General features: G+C 51.0%; 9 protein-coding genes across 9 annotated transcripts; 6 read left to right on the plus strand and 3 right to left on the minus strand.

Moving 5' to 3' along the window:
• Positions 1 to 3,272: 3,272 nt before the first annotated feature.
• BBA_00666 (uncharacterized protein) lies at positions 3,273 to 3,956 on the plus strand (the record flags this gene model as incomplete). The annotated part of the gene is made up of 1 exon (XM_008595763.1): positions 3,273 to 3,956. The coding sequence occupies one exon, from the start codon at positions 3,273 to 3,275 to the stop codon at positions 3,954 to 3,956; it is 684 nt and encodes a 227-aa protein (XP_008593985.1).
• A 434-nt stretch (positions 3,957 to 4,390) lies between these two features.
• Positions 4,391 to 8,879, minus strand: BBA_00667 (autophagy protein 26; the record flags this gene model as incomplete). The annotated part of the gene is made up of 5 exons (XM_008595764.1): positions 4,391 to 4,651; positions 4,702 to 7,440; positions 7,491 to 7,928; positions 7,984 to 8,081; positions 8,135 to 8,879. The coding sequence occupies 5 exons, from the start codon at positions 8,877 to 8,879 to the stop codon at positions 4,391 to 4,393; spliced, it is 4,281 nt and encodes a 1,426-aa protein (XP_008593986.1).
• A 1,395-nt stretch (positions 8,880 to 10,274) lies between these two features.
• On the plus strand, positions 10,275 to 10,850 carry BBA_00668 (glucosamine 6-phosphate acetyltransferase, putative; the record flags this gene model as incomplete). The annotated part of the gene is made up of 2 exons (XM_008595765.1): positions 10,275 to 10,561; positions 10,610 to 10,850. 2 exons carry the CDS (start codon positions 10,275 to 10,277, stop codon positions 10,848 to 10,850), a joined length of 528 nt encoding a protein of 175 aa, XP_008593987.1.
• A 154-nt stretch (positions 10,851 to 11,004) lies between these two features.
• On the minus strand, positions 11,005 to 12,596 carry BBA_00669 (WD repeat-containing protein; the record flags this gene model as incomplete). The annotated part of the gene is made up of 2 exons (XM_008595766.1): positions 11,005 to 12,026; positions 12,077 to 12,596. 2 exons carry the CDS (start codon positions 12,594 to 12,596, stop codon positions 11,005 to 11,007), a joined length of 1,542 nt encoding a protein of 513 aa, XP_008593988.1.
• A 376-nt stretch (positions 12,597 to 12,972) lies between these two features.
• Positions 12,973 to 14,223, plus strand: BBA_00670 (uncharacterized protein; the record flags this gene model as incomplete). The annotated part of the gene is made up of 1 exon (XM_008595767.1): positions 12,973 to 14,223. The coding sequence occupies one exon, from the start codon at positions 12,973 to 12,975 to the stop codon at positions 14,221 to 14,223; it is 1,251 nt and encodes a 416-aa protein (XP_008593989.1).
• A 1,540-nt stretch (positions 14,224 to 15,763) lies between these two features.
• Positions 15,764 to 16,429, plus strand: BBA_00671 (PLAC8 family protein; the record flags this gene model as incomplete). The annotated part of the gene is made up of 2 exons (XM_008595768.1): positions 15,764 to 16,111; positions 16,178 to 16,429. The coding sequence occupies 2 exons, from the start codon at positions 15,764 to 15,766 to the stop codon at positions 16,427 to 16,429; spliced, it is 600 nt and encodes a 199-aa protein (XP_008593990.1).
• A 1,267-nt stretch (positions 16,430 to 17,696) lies between these two features.
• Positions 17,697 to 18,577, plus strand: BBA_00672 (putative glutathione S-transferase; the record flags this gene model as incomplete). The annotated part of the gene is made up of 4 exons (XM_008595769.1): positions 17,697 to 17,772; positions 17,822 to 17,868; positions 17,919 to 17,956; positions 18,010 to 18,577. 4 exons carry the CDS (start codon positions 17,697 to 17,699, stop codon positions 18,575 to 18,577), a joined length of 729 nt encoding a protein of 242 aa, XP_008593991.1.
• Positions 18,578 to 18,783: 206 nt separating this feature from the next.
• Positions 18,784 to 20,685, minus strand: BBA_00673 (Beta-lactamase-type transpeptidase; the record flags this gene model as incomplete). Its single annotated transcript, XM_008595770.1, has 3 exons — positions 18,784 to 19,675; positions 19,729 to 20,116; positions 20,172 to 20,685. The coding sequence occupies 3 exons, from the start codon at positions 20,683 to 20,685 to the stop codon at positions 18,784 to 18,786; spliced, it is 1,794 nt and encodes a 597-aa protein (XP_008593992.1).
• Positions 20,686 to 21,803: 1,118 nt separating this feature from the next.
• BBA_00674 (major facilitator superfamily transporter) lies at positions 21,804 to 23,472 on the plus strand (the record flags this gene model as incomplete). Its single annotated transcript, XM_008595771.1, has 5 exons — positions 21,804 to 22,103; positions 22,185 to 22,199; positions 22,259 to 22,660; positions 22,730 to 22,916; positions 22,973 to 23,472. The coding sequence occupies 5 exons, from the start codon at positions 21,804 to 21,806 to the stop codon at positions 23,470 to 23,472; spliced, it is 1,404 nt and encodes a 467-aa protein (XP_008593993.1).
• Positions 23,473 to 23,621: the final 149 nt, after the last annotated feature.

Consider the following 23,621-nt stretch of genomic DNA (forward strand, 5'->3'; position numbering starts at 1 on the left):
TACAGCATGCCGCTTTGAAGTTACCAGGGTTAGGGTTATTTTACCCACTATAACCCACTATAAGTCCACTATAACTCTACCAGGGTTAGGGTTATTAGCTCTAGCTTAAAGCAGCATTATTCTGATATTCCCATTTAGGTAAGACCTCGGCTGCGATACCTTGAGGGGGTCAAATACTTATTGCACCCACTGTACGGAGTAGACAAGCCAGACTTGAGATACCATAACTATGACGAAGGCATGTAGTCGCGAATAATGAAAAAAAAAAAAAAAAACGCATGTCTATGATCTCAGTCACCCTGCTGCTTCTGCTTATTTGCTTTTGCTGCTCTTCATAATTGCGTCGAGTCTTTTTGTTCATGCCTACTCTGTACATCTAGAATCGTCTCAGGTTGACGGACAGGCCCCCCCGCCAGCACATCGGATACGACATGCGACATGCGACATGCGACATGCGACACCTGCCGCTTCCCCAATCTACTCGAAGCACACAGCTCATCATGTGCTCTCCAAGCCCAAAGACAAAGACCTGTATCCTATCGCCAGTGATGCAATTCACGCAACACGGGACCGCTCATAGGCACACTAGAGAAGCCACTAACAGAGCCTCACGACTGTTAAGCCGACTCCAGCCTTTTTCGCCCGCTCCAAAAATGTGTACCCAAAGACTAACTACTGCCAGCCTGAAGCTTTGAGGATTTTTTTTTCTTAAAGAAAGGCCAGGCTGACCCCGGGAGTCCGGATTCGGACCTACATGCAAGTGTGGCATGGTGGCATTGGCTGGAAAGTTTGTGCAGATGCGACGCGGGACGGGAAGAAGCAAGTGCAGGCAGAGGGTGCAGGTGCGTGCAAGTCTTTGGTTATCTTTTGGGCTGATGAGTTTTTGCTGCTCTCGCGCACCAGCACGCCATCGTTGCACAAGAAGCCCGAAGTGGCTTTGGAAAACGGGGGAAAAGTCAAGCACAAAGCTGAGTAGAGACAGCGGTGTGAGTTAAATATCAGAAGAGGCAGGTTTTTTGGGAAAAGAGAGCTACATCATGATGGGTCTGGCATGTGTGCGGAAATGGAGATCACGCTGCTATAGCCACCTATTTGTACCAGACCCTCATCCTGCCTGCAACTTGCTGCAAGCCCATTCCGTCTCCCGATTTACAAGCCTCATGGGGGCGAGAGTGGCTCCATGGGTGATATGGCCGGTGGAAGCCCGAGGGCTCGCAGTGATAATGTACTGAAACAGGCAATGGGGGCCATTTCCGGCGGCCCTGTCAATAAATACTTTGCCAGTATCCGTTATATTAGTTATAATGGTCTCTCGGCTTTGGCCGAGATGGATACGCTGGTTTGCTATTGGTTGAGTATCTATATATTTTTTGGTCAAGGGCTACGGCGGCAAGTTCGTCTTTATTAAAAAAGCAGATGAAAGATGCGAGTCAGAGCAATTCATTCATGCCCCTGGTACTAAAGGATCCTCAGCGGCTGAAAGAACGGTCTAGGACACCCCTCGTGGCGACTCCAACAAGCTGGTGCGCAGCATGTCATTGGAAAGGCTCAGTGCTGGAACTTGCCTTATCTCTCTGCGTCCTAACTTTTTCTTTTTTTTATGTGCCTTTGAAAGCCGCTACAACCACCCGTCAACTAACAGAAATTAGCCCGCCGTCCGGCTTCAGCCAGGGAAATCCCCCCACCACCGCGAAAGCTCTAGTTAAGCCTTGCTTTTGCATATCCGTGGCTCGTCGTTGATCATCTGCTCACGCCGTTCCTTATACCATTTTTTACAAGCTCAAGTTATGATTCCCCTCTCGGGCTTTTCCCTTGCCAAGCAAGCCTTGCAGCGGGCGTCGTTATCGCGCCAAGTGCCACATCCCGAGCAGCACGACATGCGGCGTTTTGTTATTAAATACGCAGCTTCTCTTTTTCGCATCCTTTGCTGTTTGTGACACCCACCCGGTGGTGGAACGCCCAAGAGCCGAGCTTTTCAGCAAGCGTTGACGAGGCAGGCCGCGCGCAAAACAGTTTCGGGCTAGACCGACTCCAGAAACAGATGGTGATCCCCGACCGCGCGCGTCAAAATGCCACTAATAAATAACTAGAACAAGCACGACAAAAAGCCACTAATAAGTCAAGTACCCCGAGACTGGCGTGACTGGCGTGACTGGCTTGACTTTGTCTGCCCTGCCGCAGAATATCAGTAATGAACTATTATGCTGGGCCCCGGCGGCACGCCCGGTATGGCAGGATATCTTTTCTCTTTCTTCTGTCTGGCTTGGCTCGGCAGGGATTGTGCCGTGGCTTGAAGCCTTTGGAGATGGGCACACCCTCCTTCCACACCCTTGTCAAGGTCTCTCTTGTCTCTCGCTCCAACAAGCGTCGCCTAATAATGATCAATTTGGGCTTTTCTCACATGTTGTTCATCGAGGTCGGTCTGCTCATCACCTCAACATCGCACACACCCCTCCCGGAGCCCATGTCTGTAAACTTCCAAGCTAGCGGGCCCCCGTCTTGTAAATAAAAGTTTCCCCGCCCGCGAAAAGCTTCATTGGGCCGTTTATAGGCCGATTGACTTTTTTTTTGGGGGTTCTTTCATCAGCTCTTTGCTGCCTCGGGCCGGCGACTTGGCTGGCTCGTTGTCTTAGTTGAACCTCCTCCTACCGCCTCGAAACCTTATAAGACGACGCTTGCCGCCCAACGGCATGTCATCGCGCCCTGCCTTATACCTGTGCTGATAACCGTCTACCTCGTTCGCTTTACCCAACATATTTTATATTATGCCCTGTCACACCTAGTCTGAGACGCAAACCACCGACGTTTTACTCATCTACCCATTGGCATCTCACGCTGGTGTCTACAAAAGAACCCACGCTCCGACCTGTTCTTTGCTTGCTTTCTTTCAAACGCGTGGTCCCTGCCCCCCCCTCAGACATCACACCGACTTCTTGCCATGCTCCGATAGATAGAAGCCAGCCATCAGGCGCCGACTTGTCCGGTTACACTGCCTGCCACTGAGTCAGACAAACCGTGCATAGTGTTGACACCAACACGGCGGCACACTACACCACACGACGCATCTTGCACAATCCTGCCAAGGCCCAGAACCAGGCAAACTGAATAGCAAAGAGTACATATGGATCCTCAAGCAACAGACCAACGCACCCGCAACTCGTCATCCAAATCCCGTTAACAGCTGGGAACTATTCCCCCAAACCACCACCACCACCACCACCACCACCACCGCCATCACTCCTCTATAACCACCACCAGCCGAAAAAAACATCATGTCCATGTACTCAAAATTCTACCAGATTCCCTACCCGTCTCACAAGTCGCCCATGGACGGCGACACGGCCCACCGCGACCTCGACTGGGCCTGCGCCGCGCAGACGGACCGCATCTTCTCCTTTGACGTGGACGAGCGCGGCGTGACGCGCGACCAGAAGCTGCACCTGCTGCAGGCCGAGTTCTGGCCCGCGCTCGCGCGCTGGGTCGAGGCCCGCCAGGAGGTGCTGCCCGGCGGCACGCTCGTCGGCGGCTGGTGGCGCGCCGACATGATGGGCATGCTCGACTGGTACCGCGACTGCCTGCGCATGACGCCGCGCTGGGACGACGCCGTCGTCGCCCACGCCGACGGCGTCTGGCGCGACGCCCTCCTCACCAGCCCCTGGTTCCACTGGGCCGAGTTCTTCCCCCTGCTCAAGGAGCCCGTGCTCGACGAGCGCGGCAGGCCCGTCACCGACGCTCGCGGACGCGTGCTCTACCAGGACAGGGACCCGCGCCAGGACGGCATGGAGGATGCGTTTATGGATCTCTGGGAGGCCGTCGCCAACGCGAGGCCGCTCAAGAAGACGGCAAACGGCCAGTTTATCCTGCCGCACATGCTGCCGCCGTGCTATGAGATGAAGCAGGCGCAGCGTCGCATCAAGGCCGCCGCGACAGAAATTGGCCCTTGCATTTCGTTTTGATTCCCACCAACGTCCAGTCTGATCTGTGGGCGTGACTCTTTCTAAATGGCCATTGTAACATTCCTAATTACTCTGCATATTTAGCGTTTGGCTCCTCTCCCTTTTGTTGGCTTCCAGTTCAGTTTTGTATTGCATCGGTTCTTGATACAGGGACGCCCTTGTCCTTTTCTGCATAGCGAGCGAGATCTTCGTTATAATATACCCAAAGAAATGTTAGAAATTGCACTCTTGACTCTCACTGGCCGGAAAACAATATTATTAATTCTATTGTGTATATCTATCATATATGCAGTGTGATAGTCTAGCCCAAGGAATTATCCCCCGATTGCCATCTTTACCCATTGTAATCCAGACTCGTTCCCACATGCTAAGCATCATCAAAGGTTGATAATAAACAGACGCTAAGAAATCATACCAATCGTAAAGAAATTATTTCATGCGCCACTTCGGACCGCATGGTTCCTCCGAGCCTTTTCTTTTTCGAGAACCAAGTTGTCGAGCCCTTCACTCAGCTTCTTGGTCACCATGTCTGGATCGGGCTCGTCACCCCCAACAAAAGTCCAACTTTCTTCCGTGTCCTCATCATCCTCGTCAGGCTCTGGCTGCTCGTTCTTGCCTGCCTTGCGCTTAATCAAACTCGTAGCATACTCCATGTCGCGATAGATTGATTGAATCGCCATATCGACGCCATGATCCTATTCTCTGGTCAGTCCATCATTTCAAACAGCGAATGACGAATGCGAACCTTTCGTATCTGCTCGCCAAGCACCCTGGCCTTGACAATCATGCGCTCATTGCGCGTCACTTCCCAAAGTGCCCTGCCAAAGCTGTTGGTACCCCATTTCTTCACCCATACACCGACTCCAAGGTCCTCGACGCGGCTGGCAAAAAAGTACTGGTCGCCAAAGAAGGGTCGAATGATAGTGGGAAGACCAGCTCTCAAGCTTGCACCAGTGGTACCGGATCCTCCATGGTGCGCCGCAGCATCGATTTGCTTGAACAGCCAATCATGAGGGGCGGATTTGATTACATGAATCTCGGGTGGCATTTCGGGTTCGTCAGGCCGTGTTTTGCTTGGGTCTTCCTTCGAAGAGATACGGTCAGACCATCCTTTGGACAGAATGCATCTCACATCCGCTCTCAAGACCGCGTCAATGACCTCCTTGGTCATTTTGGCGGGATCATTGACAATAATGGAACCGAAACCAACGTACACCAGCTTCTTGCCATCATCCCGTGCCTTTTGAATAAAGTCGGCAAGCTCTTGAGGAGGCGTATATTTATCTGCCTCATCCAGGAACCAGTACCCAGTGATTCGAATCCAGTCGGAAAAGTCGAGCGGTGGTGCCACGACACAAGGACTGAAGTTGTACAGGAATGGGACCTTATTCGGTTGCATCTTTTCCAAGCTGGTATTCGGCAGACCGAGCGTCTTGTTTCTCCACCGGTTAACTTGTTGGGCAGTGGCCTTCCAAAAGATATTGTCAAACATGACATAGGTCATATAATTGTACGCACCACCCATCTTGTGCTCAGGCATAATGAAGGCATGTGGATAGGCGCGCGTGCGGGTCCATGGCATGGTGAATGCTCTGAAGTAGGGGATCCCCAGCTTTTCCGCAATGTGTATTCCTGCCATCGCCGAGGGAGACTCAATCAGTAGATCAGAGCCTTCGCAGGCTGTGTAGGCAGAGTCGAGAAGCTCATCCAGCCAGCCTCGGAAGGTCGAGTTCGCCTCTCGCAAGAATGCTAGCGTAAATGTACCATTCTCGATGCAGAGACGCATAAGTTCAGCTGGGTCTCCTTCGACCTTTGCAAACTCAATGCCATGAGACTCGACCCAGCCTTGGAACTCTGCATGAGTTGCAATGCGAGGCTTGTGCCCTTCTGCCAGCAAGCCCTTGCACAGGGCAATATATGGCTGAACATCGCCCCTCGAGCCAATCGTCAAGCAGGTGATCTTCATCGGAGTAGACGGCTTGAAGCTCAAGAATGACGCGTCTGTATCCTCGAGCAAGATTGTGGGTGCATTTGGCAGGCTTGATACCTCATGAGGCAGCTCTAACTCATGCTCAGGATATTCTTCCTGTCGAGCAGACTTGAGCGCATCTCTTTCAGCCATGTATTCATCATCATCCTGAGCATCTTCAACCTGTGTGTCAGGCCCCTCGAGGAAGTGATGTGTCTCCAAGTCTTGCAGCAAGGTAACGGCACAATCGTCACGAACGTCACTTTGTCTGAACTCAAAGAAGAGCTCTTCGTGCCCGCGAATGACTAGAACAAGGCCAGAGTAGCCGAACCGAAAGCCCTTCTCTTTGTGGACAGTCTCGATATCCTTAAGCGGGAGAATCAACTTGGTGCGGGTTCCAGGAAGAAGGCTTCGAAAACAGAATGACTGATTGCTGATGTATATCTTGCCGTACAAAGGCAACACGCGCAGTATGTAACCAAAGTAGGTAGCCTGAAGTCTCTCTGTATCGGGCAACGCAAAGTGTGCCCGGAATCGCTCCATGGATGTCTGTATTTTCCCATCGGAATCTTCCTCAAGGTCGTCGTCATCACCTCGGAGGCCTGCAGGCTCATCATAGTGCTTCCCGCCGCCTTTCCACATGCCCGACACCTTTTCCACGTAGCCCATAGATTCGGTGGCTAGAAGTGAACTCATGCGTTTGCTCGTCTTGTTCAAATAGTCGGCAAAGGCACCAGCCCTCTGCAGGGGATACGTGCCCATTTTGGTGATACTTTGAAGACTAGGTGTGAGAGGTCGGTCCTCATCACGCGCCTCTTGCTCATCTTCCTGGCGCAATTGATCCAAATGCCCGGTTGTTGCGGCATGGCGGGCAGGGCGAAAGGTAGCGTCACTTCCAGGTTGTAAAATCTGGCTCTGGCTGAGGCTCTTTAAGTGTCCTTGATCGGTAGGCTGCGAACGCATTATGGTAGGTCGCTGGAATGCGCCACTACCATGCAGAATCTGGCTCGCGGATGGATCTTCAGTCCCAGATACATGCAGACTCGAAAAGCTGGGCTGTTCCATAGAGGACTTTTCTGACTGCAAATTGGAATCTGATGGGACAAACCCCGTCCTTGGAGTTTTACCTCCGTCAGAAAGTCGGCTGCGCGGCCTCGAGCTACTGAAGCTCCTGCGTGGACTGTGATCGATGAATGAACTCGTAGGTGGTCTTGATTGGTCACGACTAGATTGATCCGTGCCTTCAAATCCATCTCTGCTAGTCCTGGATGAAAACTCGACACTTCCGCGAGGACTAGCGGTTGTCGAACGACGCGGCGAAAGCGGCGAGAGGGTTGCTTTAACAGTGTCATGAATTTTGCCAGTATGGATCTTACCCAGTCCGGTCTTGGCACCTGAAGACGTACCAGCAACAGCCTGGTCTTTTCCTAGCTGTTTTCTAGCTGTAGAGTCCTCGACAAAAAGCTTCAAGACGTTGATGGCTTCTTGGCCGAAGGAAAAGAAAGAGAAAAAATACTGCGAAATTAGTACGAATGGTGAATAGTGGCAGCGATATATGGTCTTACCTCGTCGATCGCATAAGTCTCGTCATTGTCAATAACGCGGATTTTGCAGGTATCGGAGAACTCGACCATTTGGGTATCTTCAACATCAATAATGTTTTCAATGGGCAGAGAGATCTTGACACTGTCACCGTCATTGTGGCTTCTGAATATGACCCTCTGAAGGCTCTTGACCCATTCTTTGGCACTGGGCGCGCTGTCGGCTCTGAAGTTGTAAGTGCGCTGACTGGTAACGACCTCAAAGTGCAGCCCGTCCTTGTCCCTGTCAGTGACAGATGCTGAGATGCCGAATCTGAGATCAATCTGGCCATGGGGAAAGTATAAGTTTGTAGCATCGCGATAGTATGACAGTACATCGCCTTTGAGACGGAACCAATATCGGTTGTATTTGGGGTTGCGTTTGCCGCTTTTTGACAAGTAGCCAGATTTAGCCACAATGTTCTGTAAAGATGTTAGTGGAGTGCAGGGGAGCGTGTTGCGCGCAGCGTCGGCATACCTGTTTCTTAGGTAAATAAGCATAAAAACAAATATGTTTCGATGTGATGTACAAGAAGCCCTGCAAAAGGACGCTTTGCAAGAGCCAACAGGGGTACTCTGCTTCGTGTTAGCGGTTGCGGACAGGGGGGGATGTAAGTGTCAGTAAGCACCTTCTATAACTTGTTCAGGCTCACTGAAATCGAAAATCTCCATCAGACGACGAGCCAGTGGACTCGCCTCATCATCATCATCTTGTGATTGCGGTATATCGGTGGAAGGTCTTCGTTCAATATCGAAGCTGGACCGGCTTGACATTTCCGCTCTGGCTTGCAGCATGCGACTCATGACCGAGGGTCGGCGAGCCATGGGCGCCATTGTTTCGGTAGAGGGGGAAGCAGGAGTCTCGCTGGCATCGCTGGACTGACAGAGCTCATCGGTAAAGCGATCTGGCTGGGATAGCGTGCTTGGTTCGCGTTTGGACTTGGACTTGAGCCTTGGTAGGGTAGCAAACGACTTGAGTAGTCTGTGTTTAGACAGGGTTTTTTTGTGCTTTCTTGAATCGGGTCGGAGTACAGTCGTTTGCGAAGTTGTGGGAAGGCCGGACGGTAAATCCTTGGAGCCGTCGTCCTCGTCACTGCTGTTACCGTCAAAGCGGGTATGAAAGTCGACACGGGAGCCGGCAGCAGCAATAAGACCGAATATGCTCTGGTTCATGTTGACGGACATTGGGTTAGCCGTGACTTGTGCATGCGCCTCGTCTCCCGAGTCGTCGCTATCTTGGAGTGGCTCTGGGAGATCAGGCGTCGACGAGGACAGGCCGCGGGCTCTCGTTGACACCTTGTGAGGACCACGCCCATTGCTCTGCAGGCCACGATCTTGGCCGCCCGAGGCCGACTTGGGCGGTGAGGTGGCCATTGTTATTGCGAAAGTATATCGAGGAAGAAGGTGTAGGTTTCGAGGGGAGATTGAATATTGTGGTTAGGTGGTTGCGTGTGTGGCGGCCGAGAGGTGTCCGTGGCGATCTTGGGGCGGTCGGTGGTAAGTGCTGCCTGGGTGCTACATGAGGCAGGCCGTGGCAGGGCAGGGAGCAGAGTTGGCGGCGGTGCTGTCAGGACAGCGGAAAGTAGAGTCACGCTGGTGGCTTGCAGTGTTGACGGAAGCAACAAGACGGTGTATGCAGAGAGATCGGGAAAAGATATACTGGCAAACTGTTAGTGATTGAGAGAGCAGGCAGTGGGGCGAAGGGCTCCTGGGATGACGGCCTGGCGGTTCATGATGGGGAGCTCTTGTGACGAATTTGGGTTTGGCGGCATCGGGCCATGTGGATGGCCACTGGCGAGATTGGTTGCAGCCGTGATTGGCTGCTGGCCACGACTTGGTTAGGCAGCCTGACAGCGTGCCAGCACTGCGCCTGCAGGTGAGGTGCCTGACTGAAAATCTTCTCTAGATAATGTTTTTTTTTTTTTTTAGTTTTCAAAACGACAACATTCTCGCAATGAATCTAACTAGTATTGCGGTCTGCTCTAAACACCCTGTATTATTCTGTAGGTATTGTACTCGAGACCCGCTAATTCCTACTGGCCGCTTCCTCTAAGTTAGAGGATCCCACCGTTGAAAACAGATCCACCAAACCTGTCAAACGAAACCGTGTAGGTACCTAGGTAGGTATGTACCTCCAGCCTCTGGCCTTCCAGGCTTCCAGGGCATCATTCGCCTGCTGACGCTCTACGACGGGTTCATGCCCTACCATGTGACATCCTACAGTCGCATGTCTGACCAAAAGCAGTCAAGTAACTGACGAAAGCACGAGCAAAAAAAAAAGAGACTAATTTGCCCTTGCCATTTGTCTTTTGTTGAGTTCCTGTTTTGCTTTTTCATTTGTCCTCTCATCACAGCATTTGGAAACATAGTTGTTACCCCTTCGGAGTCATCAGCCAGACTGAACAAAAGCACCTGATAGCAATGTCCGACTCGTCAACTATATCTTCAAAACATCTTGCCACTGCAAAAGCAGAAAATCGGGATCCCAACACTTCCGCACATGTAATCCCTCTCCCAAGTTCTCAACACGCCGACCTCGCCCGCCGGCGTAGCGTGCAGCGGGTTGGTTGGGTTGGCAGGCTGACCAGAACACTCCTCTGCCTGCAGGCTGTCAACCGTCTCTGCCATGCCACCCCAAGCACCGCTTTACTCTGCCCAACTTGCCGTTCTCATGCACGAGCTGCATGAATCACCTCTTGGCGCCACAATTTGATTCTCCATCTCGAGATCCTTTATTACTGCCCACACTAGATACGTGCTCCCACCACCATGGCCGCTGCCAACACCCCGTTGTTCCCCCCCGCGCTCATCGGGCCCGACGCGGCATCGGCCTTTCCGGCCGGCTACGAGATTCGTCCCCTCGGCAAGGATGATTATGCTAAGGGCTTCATAGAGTGCTTGCGAGATTTGACATGGATGGCGGAAGTGACCGAGGACGAGTTTAAACAACGCTACGACGAAATGGACACTGGCGGCAAAGGCCCCTACTACTATCTGGTCATTGAGCACGCCGGTCGTATCATCGGCACTGGCTTGGTCCTCGCCGAAAAGAAATTGTAAGATTTACACCTGCATCTTGGTTCGACCACGCTGATACTTACTAGCATTCATAATCGCTGCACCGTCGGCCACATCGAGGAGATTTGCATCTCCAAGGACCACCAGAGCAAGGGCCTGGGCCGTCTGCTCATGAATGCACTCAACTCCGTCGCAGACAACGCCGGCTGCTACAAGACTATCCTCAACTGCAGCGAGCAGAAGCAAGCCTTTTATCGAAAGTGCGGCTATGACAGCTCTGGCTCGGAAATGGTCAACTACATTAAGGGCGCCACGACACCGCGATGAGAATAGCAATGTTATCAATGCAAAAGCTATAGTCTATTCAGAGGCGCAGCAGAATCTGGTGCAAAACAGTATACCAACTGTCATTTTGTGAAATCAACACCCCGCTCCACCGTTATAACATAAAAGTACATCAACACAGTAAACGCATTTTTCATCAAGTCCACAGACACAGCTTCCCGCTGCCGTTTCCACCGGCCACCCAGTCCATGCTCGGGTGGCAGTGTGCAACCGCCGGCACTGCTGTAATTCCATCGCCACCAAGCTGTGCCAGTTGGCTTCCATCCGATGCAAATATGTCAACAAAGCGATTCATGTTGCCGATTGCGAACTTTTGGTGGCCATCCTTGGGACGCTGCTGCCATTGCGGCTTGAGAATAGTGACCCATCGGCCGGTCTGATTGTTGTGCCGTATAATGTGCGCTGGCTCAAGATCTGACTCCGCAATGTCTTGTCCCGGAGACCATTTCCCAGCCTCGGCAAAGTTGTATATTTTGATCGTGTCGTCGTACGACGACGTCGCAAGCTGGCCCCCCGCGCTCCATGAAGCGTGCGACACGGAAAGTCGTGAAGGGTGCTCTCCCAGCAGAGCGGGATGCCGCAAATCACCCTTGCCAGTGATCTTCCGTAGATCCCAGATTTTAACTGTCCGATCCAGTGAGGCCGTGGCCAAAAGGTGCGGCTGTAACGGGTGTAGCGAGAAGCCGCCGATTTTCGACTCTGACAAGGTCCATATCTCTTCCGACTTTGGTGCTCTGATATCATAGCGTCCCACACTGCCGTCTAGGGTGGAAAAGTAAAGAATGTTTGGTTCCGTTGCGGCTACATCAAGCGCAGTAATCGGCAAATCGTCATCAGCATCTGCCGGAGCAAAAACCTGGGTGGAAATACCCTTCTCCAAGTCCATTTTTCGAATGGACGAGTCGTACGATGAAGAGTACACTGCATTGGCGTCTGTATGTGAAAACACAAAAGACGTAATGGTCCTCGTATGTGTTTTGAAAGCGGAAATTACTGGATCAGGGATATCGATCTCGTCATCGTCGTCTACCTCTGGCACAGTTTGGGAACCATCGAAAACTCCCATTGCACCTTCTTTATCACCGGCGAAGATGATTGGCTTATCCTCTATCGGGTGAAAACCGAGAGCGTAGACACGCTGCGGCGTAATCTTTATGTCTGTGACCGTAATGAGTATTGAGAACTTCTCTATTGTATGCGAAACATACCATTGGGGGCCCAGTGCTCGTATAATTTGAGAGAATTGAGGCGTAGCCGCAAATCCTTTAAGCCTGCATCCGTAGTCTCCTTGATGTCGTCTTCGGAAAAGGTCCGCACGCCGGGCTCTGCGCCCCGGAAGATGCCTGTGATCCCAGCAACGCTGCCCCCGTATTTCTTGCCGTCGACGACAATGTCTCCGATGTTAAGATCATCTCCAATCCTCATCTTTTTAGCCCTAGACTTTGCTGCCTCAAACTCATTCTCGACCTCTAATTTCCGCTTCAGAGTGTCATTATCGGCTTCAATGCCTGCCAGGCGAGAACTCATGCGAGTCGGCCTCGCAGGCTCTTTTTTTACCTGTACCGCTTGAGACCTCCTCTTAGAAGGCGCTTTTGGTACTGGTTTATCAGGTATGACTTTTTTCGCCGTTGCCGATATGTCTGTAAGCAAAGCCTTATTTGCCGCAATGTTCTCGAGGCGCCTCCTCTCGAAGGCGCTCATCTCGGCAGGTTCCTTTTTGACAGGCATTTTGGGGTAATTCGGCGAACCAGATTAAAGAAGAGATGAGACCAAAAGAATGAAAATTAGAATCAAGAGCTGCACACAAGCAAGATCCTCATAGCGAGCAACACATAAATTGATAGTGAATCCGGAGTGGCGTCGCCAACACGTGAATTGAAAGTGAGTTCGGAGTGGCGTCGCGTCGCGACGTGCCAACCAGGCCCACTTTGTTTAAGTGGTTTCTTTTTGGCGCGAAGTCACGGGCCAGCTTTCTGTCGTTGTAAGCAAAATTCTTTGATGGCCCACTTGCCTAATCCAAGTACCTATCAATAAGGAGACTTCATACTGAATAGTTACCAGTTGAACATATCGAGACGGAGGGCTGTGTCTGAGACTTGACGACATGCCGCCGAGTATTCTGCCATTTCTGTATCAAACGAGGACAATTCAACATGGCCTTCGCCCGTCAACTTTTACGCGGGTCGTCAGACTAGCGCATTCGTTCTCTCATAACAAGCCAAGCTATTCCATCCCCTTTGACTGGGAAGATGATCCGCATCATGACGAATTTTCGGCATCAGCTTCCTCACAGTCGTCAACCATCACCCCCTCGGAAGCCGAAGTCTTCAAGGGCATCTTTGACGAGATCTCGCAGGGAAGAATGCCTGTTTCCAAAAAGAAAACCGCATTCAATGCGATGAGGGAGCACGTCGCGCCCACGTCAGCAACTGGCGAGGGCCAATTGGATACCAAGGCCAGATCAATTGTCGATCAGGCAAGACTGACGGATTTTCGCGACAAGTTTCTGAGCCGATACCCATCGTCACTTCGCAATGCCGCGCAAGTGGCATTAGGCCTATTTGAGGTGCCTGCGAATGAAGAAGGAACTCGCACCTTCATGGAGCTTAAAGAAGCAGATGCTGCCAACTGGGCTGAACGGGTCATGTATGATCAACTGCGATCGGAGGAAAGGGGGCGTGTAGATGGTCTCATGAACGACTGCGCCACAGACACTGAGCTCTGGAATCTGATGGAGCGAGAGGTCTTCACCCTACCGAAACGGCTTGGAATTCTTCAAGGCGATGTGGCGGCTTCACCCAAAAGTAAGAAGAAGAAGAAGAGCACCAAGACAAAAGGAAAGTCTGTGGCAGAGGAGCCAATCGATGATCCCGCTACTTCACCCGAATCAAACTCGGAACGACGCCTGATGGACATTCATGGGCGACTCTACCCTCATTTCATTTACAATGGTCTGAAACTCTTGGATACAAAGTTTAAGCGCTCTTCGCCCTACACTTTCGAAATTCTCCCTCGCGTCAAGGAGCTGGGCCTGCCATCATACGTTCTCGGCGTGTCAACCTCTTTCTATTCTAGACTTGCTTCCCTCTACTGGACCAGGTTTGGCGATTCAAATGCGGCGCTGAGTGTGCTTCAAGAAATGCTCTCTTCTGGTCTGTATGCCAATGACGAGTCCATGGAAGTGGTGGAGAGTATCCGCGACCATCTCCATGGATGTACCTGGGGCGCGCAGGGACCATTTGTCATGGCCATGATGGAATCTTCGCCATATGATGCAAGCCTATCGCAGAGGCTCGAAAACATGAGACGATATATCCGGACTTCGATCGCTCAAGAAAGGCAAGATGGCGCATGAGACGCGACCACGACCACCTCCTGTATTTCTATGGCAGCTGGCTGCATGTATAACTCCCTTCTAGTATTTTAGCTGTATACTATTTGTAGCATATTCATCATATTTCTCATATCTCACACCGATCAGATGATTGCTGAAACATTACATTCTCATCTGCGCGAAATTGTATCCGGCTACGGAAGAGCTGGCCGCCTACTGCGAGGAGTAAAGAGCCAATATCTGGGGGGGGGACGGATACGTTTTTATGCAAGTCGAAGTGATTGAGCTATACATATCAACGGCAAACAAGCTGCGCCGACATACTTTGTAGAGAAGGTAATGGCGCAGACAGGCATTCTGGGTCTGGATCATCGCAAGCCGCAGATTCTGATAATAGGTCCCAGGCAAAATAGACCCGTGATCCAGAAAGCAAGCACAACGCAAGAAGATCCATCCACAGTATTCCATGAGCGGCGAGAACTGAACTGGTTTAGCCAGCCAGGAACTTTCCCGAATCTATAACCATCCATTTTGGGATGGTCTGGTGAGAACCCCCAGAGACTCGGCAGTGAGGCCATGACAAGGAAAATGTCAAAGCTTGAATCAGTCTATGCTAGTTCCCTTTTTCAACCCCGCCACGGTGAACAAAAAGGAGTTGTCGCCTGGTGTACAGGGCTGCTGTGCTAGAGGCTCTATGGCGGCGCTAGAGCAGGTCCGGTGGCGGCAAGGCGTTCAGCTCATTTCAGCTGCAATTCCACTTACACTGGCTAGACCTCGTTCGATCACTACGCGGAATGAAAGGTTGTGAGCGTGATTGGGGGTCTTTGCGCTCTTGACCAAAGTCTTTATGTGCTGGTTACCAGATCAGATGAGCAGCCAATGACGCACTACTACAAACTTTTTGATTAGGATGGTCAGTAAAGTGATTCTTGGAACTGTGTTGCATAGTAGTTGAAAGAGTTCTTGCAGACTGTTTGAGTACACAATACTGGCATATGCGAGTTGCTCGTGCTTGCAACGTAGCTCCGGTCAATGAGCTCGATACTATCAGCCTTGAGATTATTACTCCGCAAGAGGAAATTAAAAGGATACAATCTTCGGAAGGGATACCAACCATTGCCGTGATTTTGACTCATTGAGGCGCCAAAATCAGACACTTGTGACAGCCACTCCACAGGAAATCCGCAGGCAAACGTCCCCATCCAAATGGCTAACTTGATTCCGCACATTTTTCAATCAGGGTCTGTGAGTACTGGGATCAGACAAAACGCCTTGTATGGAGCCAGAGAGGGGGGTCAGGCATTCTCAGCCTCATCGAGAGTTGGGCAATTCTCGGCCCCCGGTTGTGCAAACCAGCCCGGTCTAGGCAAGGCTGCTTCGAAGCTTTCAGAGAAATTGACCAAAAGCAGAATCCAAGTTTAGTATAAGAGGAAACAAGTGTCTTTTTAGGTGTTGGAGGACCAACCAAGGTTGCTGAGCCCGCATTTTGTTGTTCTTTCCGTCACCTTGCAACTGCCGTCGATAGTACAATTTGCTCTTTCGCTTCGTCTAACCCAACACTATGGCTGATCACATTCAAGAACAAAAGGCTGTCCAGGAAAGCGCACCAGCTCAGCAGCAAGCCCCTGCACAGGCGAGCGCACCAGTTCAGCGAAACGGCGTCGTCAACGACCAAGACGTCAAGTTCTGGACGGATAGGGCCAACGACTTTCTCGCCCGTCCATCGGAGCACATCCACTCCAGATCGCCAAACGGCGCTCAGTCATGGTTTGCCGGGTTCTTTGACTGCTTTAATCCCATTGACACATGCTTGATCACCTGGTGCCTTCCGTGCGTTACCTTTGGCCAAGTCCAGCATCGCATCCAACGTTCGGGCGAGCTTGAAGGATTCGAACCCCTCAACACCAGCGTAAGTTGCTATCAAGAAAAAAAATAATTCTCTGGGCTTCATGCGCTGATACGAGGCTCACGATAGTGCTTGCTGCTCTGTGGTGCGGCCTGCGTCGGCTGTTTTTGCGTGCCGGTCGCGATGCAGCGGCAAATGATTCGCGAAAAATACAATTTGGAGGGAAATTGCATCGAGGATATTGCGAGGACGTTTTGCTGTGGATGCTGCTCCATTGTGCAGCATGACAAGGAAGCGCAGCATCGCGAACGGCTCTTGCGCCAGGGCAGCGTCGACGAGCAGTACAAGACGACTCCTGGCATGAGCTATCCTCCTCAGTAGGGTGCGCTGTTGGGCTGGGGTCATGAAAATGGATTTGAAAATGATTTGGTCAATATATTATCGATAATTTAATCTTTTGATAGGCTGCCTGTTATTTATTTATACCCGTTCTTCAAAGCACTTTATTTCGTCTCCTCTGGCGGCGCAGAAGCCCAACTTTCTTCTATTTACTGGGAGAAAAATTTGGGGTCACAGCTTAAGGTACAAAAATGAACTGCTACAACAGAATTGGTCAAAGCGCCAGCTTGCTTGATGCCAGCGTCCAGGTCACAGCCTGGGCTGAAATACTGTGACATCCTAACCCTGTTAGTTTAAACATATTTACGATTGCTCATTCGCGTCGCTCTGTGCCTCGTCGCTTGTTTCTCGTCTGCCATCAGAGATGAACCTGATAAACCGTAGAACTATCTGAGTACATAAGAACCCTTGCTTAAGTACGCGAGTGACTTACACGTGAAGGCTGCTATGACTCACGTCTTGCTAGTCGCTAGGTTCACGGGAGCAATTGGCTCTGTCTGTAAAAACAAGTCAACATTCATATTGAACGTAAAGTATCAGTCTAACTGACAAGCTCGTTCAAAACCGGGGTACCACAATGGCTAATCTCGACAGCGACAACATCGCGATACAGGACAGCACCACTAGCTACTTAACCGGGCTTCGGCAAGTCGGCCGCATTTTCCCGGAATCCGTGCAACACACACAATTACGGCGGTCTCAGCACTATCTTGTCCCGAGATGAATCACGCCCAACCACCTCTACTTAAACTATGCCTGCCTCGTCAGCGGAAAAAGGTTGAGGGGCATTCGACATGTGGCGACAAATCCGTAAAGGACTGGCTTCGAGGCCTGACTTTTACATACCCGCTGACGGAAAAAGAAGCTTTAACGTAGACTTGATACCTTTGTCTTCCTGAGGCTCACATTTGGTTGTATGAAATGTCCCCGTGCAGCCTGTCAACGGCACAAGGCCCCAACCAAAAGAGGCTGTGAAGGCAAGGATCTGCTTACCCTGCACGGAATCCCTTACTCCGGACCATGCCATGGTTACCTCGTTTTGGTGATATTGGTAATCGGGTGGGGGCATTCACATCCTTCGGCCGAACGCGAGTGGCTCTTACTGCCGTAGCCGGATTGTTTAGAGCTCTATAAATGAATGGAGCTTTCCGCTGGAGCAACCGTGCTGCCATCTCCGGTTCACTTAGCATCTAGTTACCCCTTTGTCCTGACTTGACAACTTTTTCTTTACCCGAGCTGACAAAAAAAAATGTCCGAAAAGATTGTCTTGTTTGACCTCCCCAGCAAGGAGCCGTGTGTCGCCTGGTCCCTCAACCCGTGGAAGAGTAAGTGCGGGGATCGAACCGGATAGTGCCGGGCACTAACAGTATACAGCTCGCCTGTTGCTGAACTACAAGGGATTGGACTACGAAACAAAATGGGTAAGCTATACAAATGTACCTTGCTTTTGATTTGCTGACAGAAGCTTCAGGTCGAGTACCCGGACATCAAGCCGACGTTGCAGCATCAGTAAGTGTGTCATGGCTTCGGTAGGACGTTTGTGTTGGCTAATACTTGATGAGTGTCGAGCCTGGTGAATCGCGCTGGCCGTACACCATCCCCGCCATCAAGTTTCCCGATGGAATCTGGTCCCAGGATTCGCGAAAGATTGCCGACCTCATTGAGAAGCGCTACCCTGAGCCGTCTGTGCACCTCGATTCCCCTTACCAGAGCCGGATCGAGGAAGTTGTGCCCAGGGCCTTTGTACCGCTCATGGGCATTGGACTGAACCAGATTCCCCGACGCTTGCTCAACCCCCCCAGCGTCGAGTACTGGATCAAGGACCGGACTGAGTTTGTCGGATCCGACCTCGCCGAGCATGAGGCCAAGAAAGGCGGCGAGACTGCCTTTGCAGCGGCTGCGCCTGCTCTGAAGGAAATCACTGCGATGCTAAAGGAAAATCCTGATGGCCCCTTCTTCAGTGGCAAGGAAGTGGTCTATGCCGACTTTGTCTGGATCGCTGCGCTTTACTTCTTGAAGCGCATTGGCGATGACGTTTATGAAGGCGCTCTCAACGCCTCTGGTGATCGCACGGTGCACGAGAACCTGCTCAAGGCTGCTGAGCCCTGGCTGAAGAGAGGCGATCACTAGAGAAAAAGAAGAATTTGATGGACTATGTGAGAATTAAACTAGGAAGACGCGTTGCAATGACAATCGAGGTGCAATAGAGAATAGTAAAGTATATGTCATATCGTAGCGACTGTGTTAGTTTCTCATTTGATCTTCGCAAATGTTACATCAACTACGATGAGAGAATAGTAAAGTACATGACATATCATCGCTACCGTATTAATTTCTTATTGGATCTTTGCAAATTTTACATCAAATGCCGGGCTCTCGACAGCCGTTACACTTCCTTGCTTATCATGTACAAAAACAAACTCACCCAAGCTAAGATAGTCGTAGGATGCCTGATCAAAATTGAACCACGTCTCGCAGCTTCCATCCGCGTAAAACAGAGCTTCGTCTTTTGCAGCGTTCTGCTCATCAGTTGTGGTATCGAAATACGCGCGCCACATGGTAACAGTGCTGCATCGATGTTGTATGCTTCTGGCATGTTTCTGTTCAAAAGGTGCGTCGCTGTTGACGTCGACCGGGTACATTCGGCCATTCACCGGAATGTTTTGGAAAGTCTCTGAAGCGGCGCTGAGGCTGTACCTGGGAAAATTGGGCATTACATCGAATCCGCGAACAAGGAATTTCTTGATGACAACTCCGGAGCCCTCGTCTAGGGCAAGTTCCAGGGTGGAGTTTGTCAACTTGTCCTTGTAAATTCCAGTATAGCCACTGGAGGAAGACACCTCATCTCTAGCAGCCTTATCAATGGCCGAAACCAAATTTCGAGCAACCGTGCTGAAGATTTTGGTGCGTGTGTTAGGATTCAGAGTGACTTCCTCACCCCCAGACAAAACCGTCATCACAATGTCATAGTCTGTGATGGCTCCGATCAAGGCGTGAAATAAACCAAAGTCCCCGCTCTTTGTATAAATGTCAATCAGGCGCTTGTCTTCAGTCAAGGTGTTGCTGCGGAGAATCTCCCAAGGGGCGCCGACGGACATTCCTAGGAACGATGTGTGCGTAGTCGGCTTCATCCAGTCCCTCGTCTTCTTCGCAGAGAGGAACTTGTTGGTGATGATGGACTCAGTAAATGATATCATGTCCACAGTGCTGGAGAACAAGCCTCCAGCTCTGCGTTTTGTCAGCAAGTTGCCATTTAAACAAGACGGTGGGAGATTGCTTACGCTTCAAAAACTCCCAGAGTGACGTTCCAGGTAGACTCCCCTTTTGGCACAAATCCAAGCTTGGAAAACATCTCCACCGGACCGTCGAAATAAGTACTGGTCATGTTGGCCACGTCGAAAATGCCGGTCTGGGCCACTTGTTTGAATCTACTTCCGGTCGCAGATTCAATAACCATGGCGAGCAGCGCATACCCAAGGTTGGAGTATAGAGGAGTGGCACCGGGAAGCTCGACTAGCGGCTTTCGATTAATGGCATCGATAATATCATGCGATGTACACTTTTGGGTGCCCAGAAGCCCAGAACAGGTCGGACCGGTGCCGTTGCGAACAGCGGGAAGGCCCATCTTGGTCCATGGGCCGTCTGGAGTGAGAGCCAGGTCGAATGCCACTGGACAGTGATTAGAGAACAAGTATTTCTAGAGTCAGAGAAATGTCGAACGTACTATCGCGAGGCAAGCCAGATAAATGTGTCGCAAGATTTGCGACACTGATATCCTCCCATGGAATCCTGTGAATCGAGTTTGGAGAATCCCTATTCTTTGCCAGGTCGGGCAGGTATTTCAGCACTGACGCATGCATGTCAATCTTGCTGCTCTGTAAAGCAGATAATGCAGGCATCATTTTGGATATGCTCCCAACGCGATAAATCGTATGCTCATCAATCACGGAGGTACCTATGTCTGACAGGACCGGTGGGGTGTAGTGATAGTTGAAGAGTAGGTTGTCTTCATGCGTCGACTTGGCCGCCACGGAGATTGCACTCGTATGCATGCTCTGCAAAAAAGTTGCATCCAGGCTGGATTTTAGCTTGGCGATGGCTTCTTGGACTGCATAATTCTGGCTGGGATTCTGCGGCGCAGGGAGTACACGGCCGAGTGGTGGACATGCCTTGGCCTGAGCCAGGCCAAAAGTCGACGACGCTACAAGAGCGACAGCAAGGTTGTGTAAACAAGGCATAGAGGAGGCAGAAAAATGGTAATTTGATGGTTTTGGTGGGAGCTAATATCATGGAGTAGAAGCTGCTGCTATATATACATGTTCAATGCCGTGCTAACCGCCGCTCGTGCCGTGGTCAGACATGCTCTGTAAGACTGCTCTTGCCATCTTGACCTGGCAATGCGCAATCCTTCTCACGAGAATATCCGCAGCAAACGAGCTATTCCACCCACCGTATGGCTGAGCGTCGAGCATGAATCCACTCGAACATATGCTTGGTTGAACAGTATCCTCCTTCGGACTACAAGTGCGAGCGGCAACCTCGATAGAATGGCAGTGTTATGATTCATCTCTCCAATATAGCAAGCCGCGCGGCACATATTATAATTCTTTTAAGAGTGCCTAAAAGCGGTGATGTCTCGATTTGGCAAGTTGCCGGGGTAGACTGTGGCACCGCATCCCTGCAAGATTGCTATTTAATGGGAACGCGCAGCGCCAACGCGCCAACCGGCGGGGGCCCTGGAGTCCGAGGCTAAGAGTCCGAGAATCAGCAAGGCCTGGCTTAGTCGCTTTGGAACCACAAAGTCTAGTAAAATAAAGGCTTAGTGCAGAAGATCATTATATTTGTTATTTGATATTCAACGGTACAAAAATCGTTTACCCCAATTCACGTCCCAGTTCTTTTTTTCCCGCATCGCAGTCGATCTCTGCCCCTCCAGCAGTTTGCACACGAACCACTGAAATGATCAAAGTATACCAATACAGCAAAGCTCTTCTTTGTGGCAGCCCCAAGAACCGATATGCGGCAGCAATGACTCGATTCCATCTCTTCACTCAATTCATTACTAGCTGTTTCAACACCCAAATTATTTGTGTAGACTTTAAACGAACGAGCAACTCTCGGGGCAAGACATCATGCATGGCCTTATACAGTGGGTGCAAGCCAACCACCAACTCAACCCAAAAAGTACCTAACTGCGGGCGCGGGGTAGAGGTACAGTAGCTCCAGCCCAACCAAGATATCGGGCCTCAACTTATTCACTTGACTCTCTCTGACAAAACAATAGACGCTCATGCAAACTCCTTGCTCTTTGCTTGTTTCAAATCAGGCATTGAAGTGGCGTAAATCGAGAATCAAAATGTCTCAAACCATTACCTCCACGAGAAGCCCACTTCACGCATCTGCTGCGCCGAGAGACTTTGAGCTGCGCACTGTTGCTGGTGTCGGAGCCTCACAAACGGAGCGCAAAGCCGACTCTGAGAGCTTTCAAGAACAAGGCCTTGTCTCGGCCACAAGCCAACATGCAGGCGACAGCGAGCCGCCTCCAGATGCGTACCATGTGGTAGAGCGATGGAACAAGCCCCGCGGGAATATTGGCAAAATGGCCTTTGCTTTTTTGTCAGCCATGGTCTCTGGAATGAATGATGCCGCAATTGGCGTACGTACTTGCAAGAATTATCCAACAATTTTTTTGCTGCTCTGGATTGCTGGTTGGCTGACATTCAGTCTTCTTGAATAGCCTTTGCTGCCCTATGTAAGTTGATGGCAGCCCAGCCCCCGCCGGCGGGCAAGTCCACTAACTCGGACGTGCAGCTCGAAGATTACTACGGTCTCGGAAAGACTGCCATTTCTCTTATATTCTTGACACCTTTTCTCGGATACTCTGTTGCCGCCTTCACCAATGCACGCATTCACGTCAAATTTGGGCAGCGCGGCATCGCCTTCATGGCGCCCCTGTGCCACATCATCACGTATGCGGTTCTTGCCTCCCACCCGCCCTATCCCGCATTGATAATAGTCAATGCAATTAGCGGGTTCGGCAACGGACTGACTGATGCCTGCTTCTGCGCGTGGATCGGTGCAATGGACAAGGCAAACATGATGCAGGGGTTTCTGCATGCATGCTACTCTATGGGGGCGCTGTTTTCGCCTCTCATTGCCACTAGCACAGTCGTGAAAGCCGGACTGCCATGGTTTACTTTCTACTACATCATGGTAAGTAAGCTTGAGTGTGGCTCTGCAATCAAATGTTTTTGCAAGCGAATAACTTGGGCTTCTTTGTAGGTGGGCATGTCAGTCGCCGAGCTCTGCGGCCTCTCTTATTTCTTTTGGGATAAAACAGGCAGTGTATACGAAGCCGAGCACAAGCGGGAGAACCCGAGTGCTACTGGCGCTGGCACCAGAGAAGCTATCAAGTCTTCCGTGACGTGGCTCTGTGCATTCTTCTTTTTCGCCTACATGGGTGTGGAAGGTGAGTTGGCACGAGATGAGAAGGCAAAGACAAGAGTATACTGAACGGTGTTGCAGTCGGACTGGGAGGCTGGGTCGTCACATTCATGCTAAACGTCCGCCACGCTTCACCCTATGCTTCGGGAATCTCTGGATCTGGCTTCTGGGCCGGCATGGCCCTTGGCCGCGCTGGCCTCGGACTTGTCACGGAGCGGTTCGGTGAGCGCCTCTGCCTGACCATTTATTTGGCCATTTGCCTAGGCCTGCAGCTTCTTTTCTGGCTTGTTCCAGAGTTTATCGTTTCCGCCGTGGCGATAGCATTCTTGGGATTCTTCCTAGGGCCCATGTTCCCTGGAGCGGTCATGATCACAGCGAAACTGCTCCCCAAAAGAATACATGTGAGCGCAATTGGTTTCGCCATGAGCATGGGTGGAACGGGGAGTGCCATCTTCCCCTTCATCATTGGTGCTATCGCGTCCAAGAAAGGTGTCACTGTTTTGCAGCCGATTATTCTGGCACTTATTGCAGTGATATCTTTGGTGTGGTTGAGTTTCCCGCGTATAAAAAAATGCGCCTAGTTTAGAGGAGCTAGACATGAATAATCACCACCTGCAAATGTGTTTCATGACCAGTTGAAAAATGAAAAGTTGGATATCTAACATGAGTAACATACATTGTGCCAAAACCGAATAACTAGCAGATAAATGTCGTAAGTGCAATGCAGTGA

This window comes from Beauveria bassiana (genome assembly GCF_000280675.1).
Source record: "Beauveria bassiana ARSEF 2860 unplaced genomic scaffold BBA_S00001, whole genome shotgun sequence".
In the NCBI taxonomy this organism is placed as follows: Eukaryota; Fungi; Ascomycota; class Sordariomycetes; order Hypocreales; family Cordycipitaceae; genus Beauveria; species Beauveria bassiana.